Source organism: Mastigoproctus giganteus, chromosome 6 (assembly GCF_048544385.1).
Source record: "Mastigoproctus giganteus isolate SK-2022 chromosome 6, ASM4854438v1, whole genome shotgun sequence".
NCBI lineage: Eukaryota > Metazoa > Arthropoda > Arachnida > Uropygi > Thelyphonidae > Mastigoproctus > Mastigoproctus giganteus.
The window spans coordinates 118,943,497-118,960,630 of record NC_143580.1 but is presented as its reverse complement, the minus strand read 5'-3'; the positions used below and the strand labels follow the sequence as shown (position 1 = coordinate 118,960,630).

The following is a 17,134-nucleotide window of genomic DNA, read 5'->3' as shown; positions in this document are numbered from 1 at the left end:
CTGTTAAATGATTTTAAATCCCATGTTAAATGATTTTAAAAGCTTTAACACTGTTAAATGATTTTAAATTCATTTAATTAATCTAATTAAATGATTAATCTAATTAAATCTAATTAATTAATTAATATTTACCAAACTGGAAATTTGAAGAATTAGGGCAAACATGATAACAGCCACTGAGTATTCCTTCCATAATGAGAGCAAGTCCCATTGCATAGAGAAGACCAAAGTGACATGGAATGCCAAAGGACTGCAAAAAAAAAATGCTGATTGAGGATTAGTATCATTTGATATTAATCAGGCATAATGTTAAATCAAATCAGTTAAACTAATGACTTCAAAACAGTGTGCAAAAACCCCATAAAAATTTTCCCCCTTCTCAATGGAAATAACAACTTTAGCTGATTAATCGTATGATTAATTATGGGCCATACACACTTTTCAACATGGTATGATAGAATACCATATCCCTGAAAACTAGCCATCAAAAGAGTAAAATAAAGTCATGACAAAATTTTCATTAATATATTTGATCATTCTTCCTGTATAATAAACATGGTGTTTGGAATAATCATCAATAAATAGTTACTGTTGATGACTACTGTCAGTGAAACTAGATAATGTACAAAAAAGGATAGATGGAATAGGACCACGGTATGTCCAAAGGAGCAAAAGCAGATACCTTTTAAGGGCACAAGATAGGTAATATTGTTGCACATGTTTGCCCAAATGGTATTAAAAGTGGGAGATCTGAGGATACATAACAAGTACAGGAAAATGTTGGGAAAAAGTTGTTATGTTTGTTGTTTGTTATTTGGTTTTTAGGAGCATTAGCAACTAAAGCCATATTGCTCCGGGATATGCGGTGGTCATTCCCTGACCTTTCCGCATCCTCCGTATTTGGTGGTGACGGGCTCGAACCCCGGTCTAATCAAAAAGCGTGTGCTACGCACTGCTGCTCCTTCCCACCTGGCTACGGAGGCGCCGGAAAAAGTTGTGAGATAGGATTAAATTTGAAAGTCTGCAATTCTGCTAAGACACGATAGAAGGGAGTACATGTTGAGAGTTGTCAATCAATTCAGCACTGGAGAAACTGTAAAAGGTTCATGGGGTAGTTAACAGGAGAGACTGCTTCTACGGGAATGGGATACAATTAAATAGAAAGAGCATAAGAATATTTGCTCTTTGTAATGAGAGCTTGGGGGGGGGGAGAATACACAAACTAATAGATTAATCAGAGTTGTAGGTAGAGTGACAGTGATTCTTAAACTACTTCTATTTGAAATGCAGCAACCTGGAAAGCAAGGTAGCGAGGATTTCAAGCCCTGCTGGGAAACCTGATGGAACAAATAAATACATTGGCTTGTAAGGGGAAATTAAAAGTAAGAAGAGGTGCATATATACATGCACGTACACTAATGTTAGGAGCATAGTAAATAAATTTGAAGTACTGGTCAAATCAACAAATGCACTTTGGGTATATTGGAGACATGGTGTTATAACGGATTTGGAATGTAAATAAGGGGAGGGGAGTAAGTGTACAGAAAAGACAGACAGGACGTGTTGCACATATAAAACTGCTGTACAAATTGGACCAAAAAAAGGTAAAAAAGGTCCAATAAGACATTAAATATAAGTTAGTGATAGGGATAAATGGATGGTTGAGTGGAAGAAGACAGAGTGGTTATCAATTAGCACTACTCTTAATGGACTAATGTTATTAGTGGAGTCTTCTAGGATTCAGTCCTGGGCCCATTTTTGTTTTCAATAATTATTAATGATACTTATGAAGATATATCAGCTAAACGGTGAAGTTTGTAGATGATACAAACAATGGCATGGTAGTTAATGACAGTAATCAGGGTAAGCTACTGCAACAAGGAAAATTAGGTTGATTGGCTGAGATATGGCCGTTGAAATTTGACCAAGTTTGAAGTTGAACATTGACAAATGCAAAGTACTGCATGTGGGTAGCAGTAATCCTAGATTAACATACCGACTGTGTAATACTACACTCAGTGTAATGGAAAATGAAAAATACCTGGGAGTAATTGTGCAGTCAGACACATGAAGGTCTTTGAGCAGTGCAGACAGGCTGCCAGCTCATGAAGTTTTGTCAATCATATACAGAAAATTAACTAGTAGGGATAAGGAGGTGATTATCCCTTTGTATAAGGCCATGGTTAGGCTACATCTTGAGTACTGTATACAGGTGTGGAGGTCTCACTTTAGGAAGGATGCAGATATGATGGAAATGGTACAACAAAGAGAGGTGAAGTGAAGGAAAACAAAAGGATGCCCTTACCAAGATAGGCTTCATTTCTGCATACTGCAGCATCTGGAAAGTAGGCACCTACAGGGAGATGTGATTGAGGTGTTTAAGGCTTCGAATGGATTGAGTAAGATATATGTTGATTGCATTCTTCCTCTTGCTGAGACTAAATGTATGAGGGTGCATAAATTGAAACTGAAAAAGACTGGTTGCAGTATAGATGTGTGGAAGTTTATCTTTAGCCAGTGGGTGGTCGATTATTTGAACAAACTTCCATCTGATGTTTTGGAAGTGAGTGCTGTGAATAAATTCAAGTAACAAATAGACAAATTCTTGGAGGGTATGGATGGAGAAATCCACAGATAGCATTGTAGCATAATGGGAGGAAGTGACTCAGGCTACAGTGAATGAGGTGTAAGTGTAAAATATACTCGTGTCTGACAGCAGCAGGGGCTTCCACAATCTCCATCTCTGCGTTGCTTTCATTGTGTGTATAACAGTTCACTGCAAAGGCCAGAGATTTAAAAGTGTATGGATTTTGTAAGTGTAGTGTTGTTTATCTGGTCATTTAGCCGCTAGACCCCTGCTGGGGTCCAACGTTGTGCACACTTGGCCTCGTGGAGGCAGACCAGTACACAGTAGTTTGAAATTTTACTCTGGCAATCTCCGCCACCTAGTTTCCTGGAATTTCAATAGCTAGCTAGGGCCTTAAAAGAAAAAAAAAAAAAAGAAGCATCGTAGGGATAAACACTAGGTTCTCTAAAGCCTAAAGGTTTGTGTAGTTAGTTTAATTTAGACATTGTTAGAGTTTTACAGTGTGGGACATGTGCTGGCGTATAGATAGTGGGGGGGGGGGGAACTGAAGGCTAGGATGAAAGGCAGAAGTATGGGGGACAGTAGAGCCCAGATTGTCAGTGAGGCAGGCCCATACCTCACCAGGCAAATAATGGGGAGGCAGCGGAGAGGGAAGAGACTGCAGAAACTGTCTCCTGCCACCCCCGCCAGGGGAGGGGAAAGATAGGACCACACAAGGGAGTGCAGTCAGGAAAACCAATTTGGCCATACAGCAACACTGCTTCTCTCTTTTGCTGTTATGTTATTCCTCTCTGGATCACCAGAATTTGGGAGTCATTCATGGGACCAGATTCCTGTCCCATGTGATCAAGGCTGTATAGCAGGGGCGGGCAACACCCGGCCCGCGGGCCACATCCGGCCCGCGACGATGTTGAATCCGGGCCCCCCCTAGGTAAATGCATAAATATAGAAAATCCATACCTGACTACACTCGCCGTAAACATTCGGCTTAATTTGGTTCAATCGGGAATCGCGGCCAGTACAACAGTAACCAAGTGATTCTACGCAGCGTCAAAGAGAGTTATTTCCTAATTATTATTGTAGCATCGATCGAACGAAGTTCCTTTGGGTTTGACTTCTTATTGAAAAAAATAATATTGGTGTGAGATATTTTATGTTTTATGCCTTTTCTAATTATTACAATTTTTAATTTAATATAATTTATAGCCCATAAAATAAGCCAATTAAAAAAAAAGAAAAATTGATGCCGAATGCCGCATTTTCAATGATAATTGGACATTCAGATATTTTTTTTTAAAATTACATTAATAATTTGGTAATTGAAGTAATATAACATTTTTTAGGTTCTGATTTTTTTTATTAAATCGTTCAATCTATTCCGGCCCGCATCATGATGCGAAAATTTCATTCGGCCCGCTGACGAAAAAAGTTGCCCACCCCTGCTGTATAGGCTTTGGTTGCACTTGAGACGTGATCTCATCCATTTATAGGTGGAATCATCTTCATCGTGGATGTATTGTGTTTGGTGAGGCCTGGGAGGGTCTTTGACCTCATGCTTAGGTGCCCCCCACCCAGTTATCACTTGAGAGTGGGTGGAGGTCAGAACTCTGATATAGCTCAGTGAAAGACAAAGTTCAGTGAGGGTCAGTCTTGTGGTCGCTCATGGGACATTTGTCCTTTCAGTTCATTGTTGTTTTGTCAACAGGGTGGGTGCACTTTGCAAGCTGTGCAAAGAGGCAAATAAATGCCACAACTCTAAAACAACTTACCGGGTTATAAAGGAACTCTCTAAAACATACATCCTGAAAACACTGACAATGAAAAATAAAAGCAATATAAAAACAGGAAACATGCAAGAAATTAAAAAAATATGGAAAGAATATTACCAAACCTTGTTCAACGGGGAAAGAAAAAATGCTCTTGAAAAAAAAAAATGATAATAGAAGAGATAAAGCACCCTCGATAACAAAAGAAGTCCAGAAAGCAATTAGCCAAATGAAGAATGACAAGGCACCTGGAAATGATGGTATCCAAACAAAACTATGGAAATTCAGAGGCGATACAATGTTAAAACACCTTGCACAATTCTTTAATCTAATTTTATTTATAGGTGATAAACCAGAAGACTGGAAAAAGTGGAATAACAGTACCTATACACAAAAAAGGAGATAAAGAAAATTGTCAGAATTATGGATCCATTACCCTTTTAAACCATATATATAAAATATTTAAAAGGATCTTACAAAATAGGATACTTAAATATATGAAGAAACAATAGGGGAAGAACAAGAAGGATTTAGAAAAGACAGATCAACAACAAATATTCACACTAAACATCATTGCAGAAAAATAGTGGAATAAGAGGGTTTCTTATCTGGGTTTCATCAATTTCAAGCAGGCATTTGACTATGCAAACATAGAAAATTTAATGAAGGAACTAAAAAAAATCCCACTTGATCAAGAAATAATCATGTTTGTAAACAATATAGACTATAACGTATTTAGGGGGCAAAAGCCTCATGTTACAAGGTAGAATGACTAACATAACCAAAATGATGCCAATTTAATTAATTAATTAATTAATTCAACTACTTTGGCAGATAGCTATGTTAAAATGATGCATTTGCACTAACCTACAAGTTAGTCATTCTACCTCGTAGCATGAGACCTTTGCTGTTTGTTTGTTATTTGGTTTTTAGGAGCATTAGCAACTAAGGCCATATTGCTCTGGGATATGCGGTGGTCATTCCCTGACCTTTCCGCATCCTCCGTATTTGGTGGTGACGGGTTCGAACTCCGGTCTAATCAAGAAGCGTGTACTAGGCACTGCTGCTCCTTCCCACCTGGCTACGGAGGCTCCGAGACCTTTGCCCCTAAATATGTTATAGTATATATCACTACACACCATCAGACATCTCTCATATTGTGAAGTTATACTTCATAACTGGGTTGTCACTATTGCAACACTAGGGTACCTGCCCACCCACCAAAGAGAAGCCAACAAGCTTTGAAAAGGTGCCATCTGGGTGGTGGTGGTGGTGGTATCCGCTGAGAATAAATAACAATAGTCTTCTCCACTGGTGAAGTGTCATTTATTCGAGGTAGTACAATACCATGGCAATTCGTTGTTGTTGTTGTTGTTGTTGTTGTTGTTTGGTTTTTAGGAGCATTAGCAACTAAGGCCATATTGCTCCGGGATATACGGTGGTCATTCCATGACCTTTCCGCATTCTCCATATTTGGTGGTGACGGGCTCGAACCCCGGTCTAATCAAGAAGCGTGTGCTACGCACTGCTGCTCCTTCCCACCTGGCTACGGAGGCGCCTGCAATTCGTTGTGAAGGCAGTCACAATATGAGATATAACCAAAACGATGCCAATTTAATTAATTAATTAATTCAACTACTTTGGTAGATAGCTAAGTTAAAATGATGCATTTGCACTAACATAAATGTTAGTTTGTAAACAATTTATACAAAAATACAAGAGTAATAGTAAAATTCAACAACCTTAAAACAGAGAAAGGAGTCATGCAGGGAGGCCCTTTATCTCCATATCAATTTAATATCTACCTAGAAGAACTAATGAAATCAACTGAAGAAAAAAAAGAGGCACTATAATAAATGGAAAAAATATAAACCACACAAAATATGCAGATGATATTGTCATTTTAACAGAAACCAAAGAACAATTAAAAGAAATATTAACAAAAATCGATAATATATAGAATTAATATTAATATAAATAAAACCAAAGTAATGCAAATAGGGAAAAAAACATAGAAGACAAACATCCAAAATCAACAAATAGAACAAGTACAAAAATTTGTATACCTAGGCTCTCTAATAACCGGAAACATGAGTAATATTGACCAAATTAATCACAGACTGAACACTGGATGAACAAACTCAAAAAACATATGAAGAGCAATAAAATCTCAAATAGTTTAAAAATTAAACTATATGAAACTGTCATCATACCCACAGCAACTTATGGATCAGAGAATTGGAGAATAAATAAGGCAAAAATAATGGCATTTGAAATGAGATGTCTAAGGACAATCAATAAAACAAATTGGAGAGAACATAAAGCTAATGAACAAGTAAGAAAAGATTTAAATTTTGAATGCAGAATAATAGAGCAGATTTACAAAAAACAACTTCAGTGGTTTGAATATGTGAACTGGATGAAACAACACAGGCTGCCTAATGTAGTACTGACAGGAAGAATTGGACATAAGAAAACACCAGGAAGACCCAAAAGAGAATGGCTCCAATACTTAAAGGAAAACACAGGCTTTCAGAGCTATCAACAAATGATGCAAGATTCTAGAGACTGACAACAATGGAGGTCGATATCTAAATAGGAACTCAACCCGTGCCAAACAGAAGAGTAGATTGATGATGATGAATAAGTATTTAGTACAGGAATACCAAATAAACCAGGATATAAAAAAAAAAAAATGACTATTACTCAACCTATTGTTATTTTCCATACAGCTGGGACTTAAAATATCACCTCATCAGTGAGGATGGATGATCTGATCCAATTTTTATGGCACACTGTCAACTTATGCTATGATGTGTGAAGTCCACATATGAAGAGCTAGGCATAAAGACCTAAAATGAAAAAAAGACTATCTCAATCATCTCATTTCATAAATTGGGCACAACCTTTTAGGATTTACCCAGAATCATACTGGATAAATCTTAAAATCACAACAAAAGCAGAAAGAGATGAACAAACCAGACTCAAACTACTAAAAGCTGGTATTGATAAAATTAATAACAAACTGCACAAATATGAGCATATGAAATTATTAGAAGAAATAGTAAAACTCTTTACAACTAAATGTGATGTAGAAAAACTACCTACTGAAGGAAAAAAAGAATACCAGAATATAAATCTTTTTTTTTTTTTTTTTCATGATAGAGTAAGATTGGAGGATGTATTAAACATATTAGAAAGAACTGAAATATTATTGGAATAATTAGAAAATCAAACATTAATTAAAAATGAGAACACATTATCCAAAGAAATAGCAGTAAGAAAACGGATAAGACAAGGTGATTCAATGAGCTGAACTCACTTCACTCTATTACGGAAAATAATATTACAGAAATAACTTTAAAAGTTAAAGATAGCATTAAAAATAGGAAGGAAATAAACAATTAAAATTTACAACATACAACACAGTACTTCTTGAACAAACAAAAGATGACTTTTGCCTATTCAAAGAAAACAAAAGTATTCATGCAAAAGAAAGGTATTACTCTGCAATTGATTGCACTACAGCTGTCAGATTAGTGGAAGGTTTTTCCAAGATGAGCTTCCGAATTGAATCCTCAGATATATATGAGTGGAAGATTTCTGCACTGTTGTAAGTGTTAATGAATTAATATTGTTTACCGATGCACCATAACCAACGCACAAATGAAATTGTCAGTAGTTTTAACTTCGAAGGTGAAGTTAAATGAAATAAAAATTAATACAATTACCAAAATATGTTTTGAAGTCATATGTGTGATCTTTTTTAATGTCATGGAAATAATACATCACTTGAAAGGCGCATGTGATAAGGTGTAACAGTTATCTATTTGTGGATGTTGGATCTATTTTTATCCATGCAGAGCTCCAAGTAGAAAAGAATGCAATGAAACACTATTCCTTAATCATATTATTATTAGCGTCACCTATATTAACTATCACCTGTTCTATTACTCATAAGCATCCTATTTCATAAAATTTTCTGTTTCTAGTACTACTATCAAAGCTAATTTTGTTATACATGTAAAATTAAAAGAAAAAAATAATGAAAAGTCATGCATGAATAATTTGCAAACTGTATAGCTAATTGTACTGACAACAGCTCATGGATCCCCCCCTGTAGACAGGAATAAATTAGCACACCAATTAGGAACCCCTGCAATAAACAGTTCATGTCTGTAAACAGGAGTTACCAATGTTTTTCCAAGAGCATGCAACATATTAAATTATCTAGTGCTTGCAGTGAATGAAAATCTGGCGCCTCCGTAGTCAGATGGGCAGGAGCAGCAGTGCATAGCACATGCTTCTTGATTAGACCAGGGTTCGAGCCCGTGCCCACCAAATATGGAGGATGCGGATAGGTCAGGGAATGACCACCGCATATCCCTGGAGTTGCTAATGCTCCTAAAAACCAAACAACAACAGAATGAAAATCCTGCAACAACACTTCTTTGTAGGACAAACACAGAACAGTATTGTTGTTTCACAGGTCCATATACATTTGCTAGAGGCCACCCACGGTCGCTCAAGGAACCATAAGTCTTGAAGCAGTTGTCACGATGGCACTCTAAGTTTTAGACACAACAGATTCACCTTCTTTTGCAATGCTATTTATATAAAACAATGTCAGAGACATTAAACTGACACAAGATGGAAATTGAATGCAGAGATGAATATTTATTTCAATTATATTAAAACATTTTACTCCACATGAACTAAAGAAAATAATTAGTTTTTTGATTCCTATGATACAGGAAACAATTTCTTACAGGCAGAATATTCAATATCAATACACCGAATTAATTTTCTATTTGGCAATAACATTTCTGAACCAATTTTTACAAATCTTTTTATGAAGTCTGATGACAAGGAAAAAAAGTATAAATATAATTTTAAAAAATAAAAAATATATATATTTTATATGGAGTACAGTGTGCTTTGCATAATTTAAGTATTCCATAACCCACAGTCTTTCATTTCAATATTTGTGGTGAAAGAAAATTCTCAAACTTCACCACTTTGAGTACTGAATTTTTGTTAGGAAGGTTTGAATACTAAATCTCAGCATTAAACATATAAAATTAATTTATAATCCATTTTAAAAATTTTTACAACATAAAATTATTATAACAAAATGACAGCTTATACTTAGCTTAATCCAATAATATGCATCTCATACTTCTGATATCACACTATGGTCTGTATATGTGTAGAAATTTTCTTTTGGCCAGTGGGTGTTTGATTGTTGCAACATCAAACTTCCATCTGGTGTTGTGGAAGTGGGCAATATGAATAAATTTAAGGAAGAACTAAAACTATTAGAGTTATGTTTTTTTTGCATCATTTGCCACTATTAATACTAATATCTTAGAAGGATTGCTTAATCATTATAAAAATTAAGTTTTCTTACCTTATTAGATGAATTTAAACTCTTCATAAGTTTTTTATATAAAATATCCCTAGAATAAAAAAAAAAATTATTTAAAAAATTTTATCTAAATGTTTTCTGCTTTTTTTTAAAATTAATTTTTTAAAGTTTTGACTTTGAAAATATAATAAAAATATTTTCAAAACTGCTATTCAAATTATATTTCAATATTAGTATGCACATTTTCTTCTTTTCACTCCTCCTAAGAGTGCATTATCACCAGTCCTGCTCAGATACATTAAATTATATATTTATATTATATTCTTAGTTGAAAACCCCTTCATTTAATGGATTTTGGAAATGACAGACAGCATCCACTTAACCAGGCTTTTCATTTATATTACCTGGTGGTGATGACGTAACTGATTAAGTTTACGACTTTTATTATTACTTAAAACAAAAATAAAACAAATTTAACTTGCAACTAATGAGATGCCTTGCATTTCTTTATCAATACAGTATTTGATAATCAGATAGAAAAAATGAAATACTGCATGAACATGTCTTTCTCCTTTCATCAAGTTATTTGCCAAAATACCAAGTCATGTTTACAGTTTTAGCTGTTGCAAAGAAATTGTAAGCAATATTTCATTCATGTACTGTGGAAAAGAGTCCAATTTAGAGCAAAACTTGTGCAAATGAAAAATTTTGCTCTTGTATAAATTTCAGAATGCAGAATGAATGAATTATAATGCTTTAATTAATTCAGAAATACCAACAAGAAGTGTAGTATAACATTTTCCCATTACAGTGCCATTCTATAATTTCTATCAAGTGTTATAGTTCAAAATTTTGCATCTCCATTTCAATTTTTCATGATATCTAGGAAGGCAGGAGAAAAGAGAAAGCATGTAAATCTAAACCTTTCTGATAAACTGAAGTGTCAAAGCTTGAAAATTTCAAGCTCTTCTACTCCACACAATTGGTTAGTGCAATCAAATACAGTATAGTATAGTATCTTATTGTAATACTGTACTGTATTTTATTTCATAGTACTGCATTTTTTTCATAAAAATTCTAGCAACTTCCAAACTATAAGTATGTCTGTTGGGTTTAACAGACAACCAAATTTAACAGGTCTTCCTTCCTCCATATAGTCCATTATATTAAGTATTATAATTATATAACTAAGTAGGACAAAAGGCTCAGGTTATGAAAATGATAAAAAGTCATTGTTGGGCATAAGTAGCAAACCCTTTCTGTACACAGCTCACAGCAATGTATAGAAAGGGCTTGCTGATCGGTGCATCAAGTTCATATTCCAGAGACACATTGTCACGAGTTTCCTTGTATTGCCCTACTCAAAATAAAAACTACTGCACCAATAGAGCAGTGAGCTTTTTATTTAGAGTAGTGGACAATTAATGTTGAAATACCAAAGCAACCTGTGGCAAAGTGTCCCCACAATATGAGAGCAATCTTCTAAATAGCAAAACCAGTTTGCTTACAGCTATGTACAGAAAGAGGCCATTTTTTTTTTTTTTTTTATAGCTTTCATGGCATGACACTTTTGCCCTAAAATTAACTATACTTCACTTAGTGTACTATCTTCATCTCACATATTATGGCTATATCTCATCACTGTATTGTTCAGGTCTTCACAATGTATACCTGCATACTGATGAGACTGATCTATTGGGTGAGAGTGGATCAGTCAACACCGAGATAAGACGAGTGTCTCATGGTGTGTAGTGGCTTTTGTTTCACTCCAGGTACTTCATATCTAATGTTTATCTCTCTTTCCTTTCTACCAAATTTGCTTTTGTCTACTATCGCAGGACTTTTTTTTAATCCCAAAATTAAAACCTGGGTCTGGATAGACTTTTCAATACTGACTTAAGTTGAGGTTGAGTGTTTGATGGTTTGTTGTGTGGTGTCTTCTGTTTTGATGGGGTGTTTGAAGTCTCATCTCATCTCTCTCACCCCACCCCCATTTTCTTCTTTCTATCAACCTTTTGCTTTTATCTATTGTCTATCAGAGGCTTTTGAGATGCAACATTATTTTTTATTCAAAATTAAAAAGGGTACCACTACCCAGGTTGGGTAGTGGCAAACATTAGTGGTAAAGTGCCTTTACAACATGAGATCAATGCATGAAGTAGCAACCCCAGTTTGCTCCCAGTTTTGTATGGAAAGAAGCCATGCCTGATGTACAATGAAATTTTATAGCTTTCACAGCTTGAGGCTCTTACCCTAGACTTAACTATGTTTACTTCATTTATTGCACCATCCTGCATTTCATACATTGTGAATATATCTTGTCACGATGTTTGCTGCTGTAACAATTTTAAGACATGAGACCTATATAATGACATGCTGCCAAAGTAATTCTTTTAGTGATTAAGAGCATTATAAAGTTCATCATATATTTTACAGGTGAAGGCTTCAGATAATTCATATTCCAAGTATTTATTTATGTACTGAATGACTGTATGAAATCTTTTTTATACAAGAATATATATTACTATTTAATTTTTTTAAGAAACTGATATCATTTATTCATTTAGTCTAGCACACAATGAGAAAGATTACTTCAAGATTTTTTTTTTTCTAGGAAACCAAATCTAAGTTACATAAAAAGGAACAACAGTTTCAACAAAATACACTTACATGAGAGTCACAAGTTGAAAGGAGGCTCAGCAGGTTTGTTTGCTAACAAATTATTTTGACTGCCAATTAAGGTTTGGAAAAAGCCAGAGAGAATTTAGAATACTTTGTCTTAAAGAAATAATACAGAAACACATGCACAACCAAAAAGTGATAAACTTATGTGAGGTTAAACATATAAGCTAAATTGCTTGATATTAATATTGTCTGTCAATTTCTAGTATATATGTTGTTTCTTTATTGTAAGTAAGCACATCTGGCATTTTGCTACACAGAATGGGTCTACAATCATCATTTTTTGAGTAAATGAATCTATTCTGGTCTCACATATAGATGACAATTATCACTAAATGGATCAATAGATCACTAAATGGATATTATTATTTGTATTACATTTTTGAAAAGACTCTGACTGAGTTTTTTCAAAAAAATACATTATCTACCATAGTGATGTCCCAAAAGTTTTGCCCAAGTGAGCCGCATCTGAAGATAAACATGCCTGAAAAGTGCTGAAACTTTAAACAAAAAAGTGAATACAGCAGACTCTTGATTTACTCGGATCGGATTATAGTCTTCATACTGCATCCAGACGCTGTTGCTTTTTCATTCTTATGTCATTATTAACTCTTCGAAAATGTAACTTCGTTGGTTGCATTAATTATGATACAATGTTCGAGTAAACTGACCGTTACGCACGATGTCTAATACTGTACTGAGTGATGATTAGACTTCCGATAAATGCATATTATTATTATTATTATTAGCTATATTGTGCAAGGAAGCCTGAGGCTTATGCTGCACCAGCTAAAAAAAAATTCCCTAGTTACCCTGAGAGAGAGAGAGAGAGAGAGAGAGAGAGAGAAGTAGAAGGAAATCACCAAGAAAGGGAAGAACGATGATATCCAGCTCAGGACCTGGGTGTGCCAAGCCCATACTCACCAAATGTGAGCCCCTGGGGCAAACAAATATTACAAGCAATATCCTTGATCATTTTTTAAAATGTTGATGTCAAAACTACATAAGTCACTGTACTGCAATTAAATTAGCGTGCGAGAAAATTTCACGGAGCGGGGAAAAATTTCTCAAGTCAAACATTTTAATGCTGTTTTGCTATTCATTTCCAAGCTATCAACTCTATCAAATGAAAAGATTTCATTAAATATGCCAAAAATGCAATCTGTAAAAGAGCGTTATAGTCAGATATGGGTTATAATATAAGAACAGCATTATAGCAAATCAGCGTAAAGCGAACCGCATTATGACGAGGGCCTGCTGTAATAATATTTTTCTAAGGCACATTTCTGGAGGTCACAACCATAAAACAATAAAAACAACAATTTGCAGTTTTTGGTTTATTGGGCTTTTTTGTTTATATGATCTGTTATAAACTGGTAGTAAATTTGATCTTGCATTTGCGATAATTCTGATAGATGTAATTCTGTGTGTTTTTACATTATTATTGTGAAATCTGTTTCCCCTTCACTGAAATCTTCAATTATATAAAAAAATAAATATTTTTTTAGAAACTGCTCCCATATCTAAACTTCATCAATAATTTTACCCCATAAAAAGTTGCGATTGTCATGTTAGTTCCAGTTTGAGCATGCCATCAATCAGTACCAAATGCTTTGCTATTGAATGGCACTTTTCTCTTTTATTTATTTATTTATTTTTTTTTTTTACTGTTTTAAATTTTACTACCAAAAAATAAAAAAAGTCAGTAAATAGAAAGATAGCGAATTTGACTGTCTGGAATGAAGTTTCCAAAAGCTGCATTAGCAACTATTTCAAAAAATGTGGATTAATTATCCATGATGGTCAATTACGTCACAATACTGATCATATTGAAAAGCCTGAAGACATGGGTGAACAGGAGTTTAATGACTGGGTGGACACAGATGGTGATCTACAAGTTACTACAGCATTAACAGATAAAAAATTTCCCAGTCTGTTAATGACAATTTCACCAAGGAAGAGGAAAATGAGGATGAAACCGAAAGAATTCCAGTTACAAAACAGCAAAATCATGATGCTACAGCCATCCCGAGGAAAGTGTTGGAAGAAACTGGGGCAAACTCATGAATATACTGTTATACAATATTGAAAAATCTATAAATAGACTTTATAGTGATAATTTAAAGCAATCTAAAATAAGTGACTACTGTATTTTAAATTATAATCATATTGCAAAGTGTTATGTTTAATTAATATGTATATTATTAATTAAGCTATGTTTGTAAGTATAAATTTAATTTTATTTTGCTAACCTGTAGATAATATTCTTCCAATATCCTTTAATTGGTAATAAACTTTTGGTAATAGTGTAATTTCGCACTTTATATCTATTTTTATAGTCTGTGGATAATATTTGTCAATTTTTGTTATTAGAATCAAAATTCAATCTTCAAACATGATTACAATAACTGGCACTTATTGTATATATTTCTTGACTACCTTAGAGCTAAACCTCAGTATTACAAAGTACGTAAAACTGAAAATAAACCAAAATTCTCTGGAAAATTTAACATGAAAGGTAAGCATTACAGTGTACTTTGGCCATGAACATTGGAGTTAAAGGGCTTTTTTTTTTTTTTTAAATGCTTTTCCATGTAAAAAATAATAATGAAGGTAGAGCAGGCTAGTAGATTGGATGTCTCATAAGGAACTTTAATTTATCAGATACTAACTGGTGGAACTTGTGAGTTGGTCACTTACAGAGTAGCAGAAATTTTTTGGATTTATGGGTGACTGTATTCTACAGCAATATATTTGAGAGGCAACAAGAGAAACCAAAACTCTTAATCCGATTATCAGTAGTGACTTTTCATGCATTAAGAATTCTTGTCAGTGGAACCAACTGTTGTGATATTACTAAATGTAAATTTTTAAAGGAAGACATTCAGGGAAGTAATCACATAAGCTACTAAACTTTTTACACAAACAAAGATAAACTGTTCAAGGTTTAGACTTAAAGGGATGTCAGATGAACTGACAAGAGCAGGGGCAGAAAAGAAAAATATATGGAATGCACAAGAAAGATATATGAGATCAGTGGATACAGAAATCTACAGGAGGTGTAAATTAGTCTCTAATCAAGTCATGAATGGGGTATAGGCAAGATAAGACAAGTCATACCATGAATGGGGTATAGGCAAGATATTTGGTTTTTTCGGAGCATTACCAACTAAGGCCATATTGCTCTAGGGATATGTGGTGATCATTACCTGACCATTCCACATCCTCTGTATTTGGTGGTCATGGGCTTGAACACTGGTCTAATCAAGAAGCATGTGCTGCTGCTCCTGCCCACCTGGCTACGGAGGCGCCGATGAATTTGAAGTGCTGGTCAAGATATCAAAGGCAGATATTGTTGGGATATCAGAGACGTGATGTCACACAGATATAAGCAATGCAGAATTGGAATTTGGGGATTACAATGTGTACAGAAAGGATAAACAGGATAGGAAGTGTCCGAGCTATAACTCGGACACTTCCTATCCTGTTTATCCTTCCATTCCTTGTCGTGGAAGTTGATAGCCTAAATAAGTTTAAGGCTCAGCTGGACAGGTATTTTGAACGAACAGAGGGGTGAAGTAGTGGTTTTTTTTTTTTTTTTGGCTGATGCTGCATAAGCTTGCTTTCTTGCATCAAATGCCTCTACTAATGCTAATGCTAAAAGTGAAGGAAGGGTATTTTGTTAGTTAAGAAACACATAAAATCTAAGGAAGTGCATCCAGTTGATATTTATGAACAGTGCAATGTTGAGTCAGTTTGGTGTGACATAAGCACTGGGAAAAGGAAAATGAGAGTAGGAGTGTTTTATAGGCCTAATGACCCTGATGAATACAACATGAATTACTGGTCAACAGTGGGCCAGTAAATCAGAATGTCCTGTAATAGGAAATTTTAACTTTCCAGATATTGATTGGAACTAGTGGGATGGTCACTCGCACACTAGCAAGACTTTTGTTAATTTATTCGATGAGTTTTCTATGGCAACATGTTCGAGGGGCAACCAGAGGGAATAATACTCTTTATTTCATTATCAGCAGTGATTATTAATGCATTAAGAATTTGCAGATAAAGAAACCATTAGGTGACAGTGATCAAAGTCTACTGATGTGGGATTTACTTAAAGATGTAACTACAATCAAGGCTAAAGGGAAGGGAAGGGCTTTTGCTTTCGTAAAGGTGACTACAGGGGTCTTAGACAGTTTTTAAATTCTGTACACTGGGATCAACTGATGATGTTACCAACGTTGAATTTTAAATGGGAAGCCTTTAAGGACTAAATTTTGGAGGCTACTAGGCTTTTAATTCCAACAAAGAAATACTGTTCAAGGTTCAGGCCTAAATGGATGTCAGATGAACTAATGAGGTTCATGGCAGAAAAGAAAAATGAATGGGATGCATATAAATTATCAGTGACACAGAAGCCTATGGTAGATATAAGCTAATGTGTAATCAAAGTCACGGAGGTTAGGCAAGTGAGGGCAATTACAAAAAATCTTTGGCAAAGGATGTAAAGAAAAACAACAAAGATTTCTTTACTTATGTAAACTCTAGAAGAAATGGAATGAATCAGATTGGTTCACTTGATATCAGTGGTCTGACTGTTGATGATCGTACTCAGATAGCTGACAAACAATGAGTATTTTGCATGTACGTTCACATGCATGAGGAATTCTGTAAGGAAGGAGTGGATAGAAGTTTACTAAACTCTAACATGGAGCTGAACAATTTTGT

At 34.7% G+C, this 17,134-nt stretch overlaps 1 protein-coding gene across 1 annotated transcript in view; it reads right to left on the bottom strand.

The window, feature by feature from the left end:
• The window catches only part of LOC150084535 (SID1 transmembrane family member 1-like), a 222,965-nt gene that overhangs the window by 199,851 nt on the left and 5,980 nt on the right, over positions 1 to 17,134 (bottom strand). Inside the window, exons 2-3 of the mRNA XM_090376278.1 lie at positions 9,764 to 9,812; positions 133 to 250 (exon numbers count right to left, since the gene is read on the bottom strand). Of these exons, the coding sequence (XP_090232404.1) occupies positions 133 to 250; positions 9,764 to 9,812 (167 nt within the window). The remainder of the gene's footprint in view (positions 1 to 132; positions 251 to 9,763; positions 9,813 to 17,134) is intronic.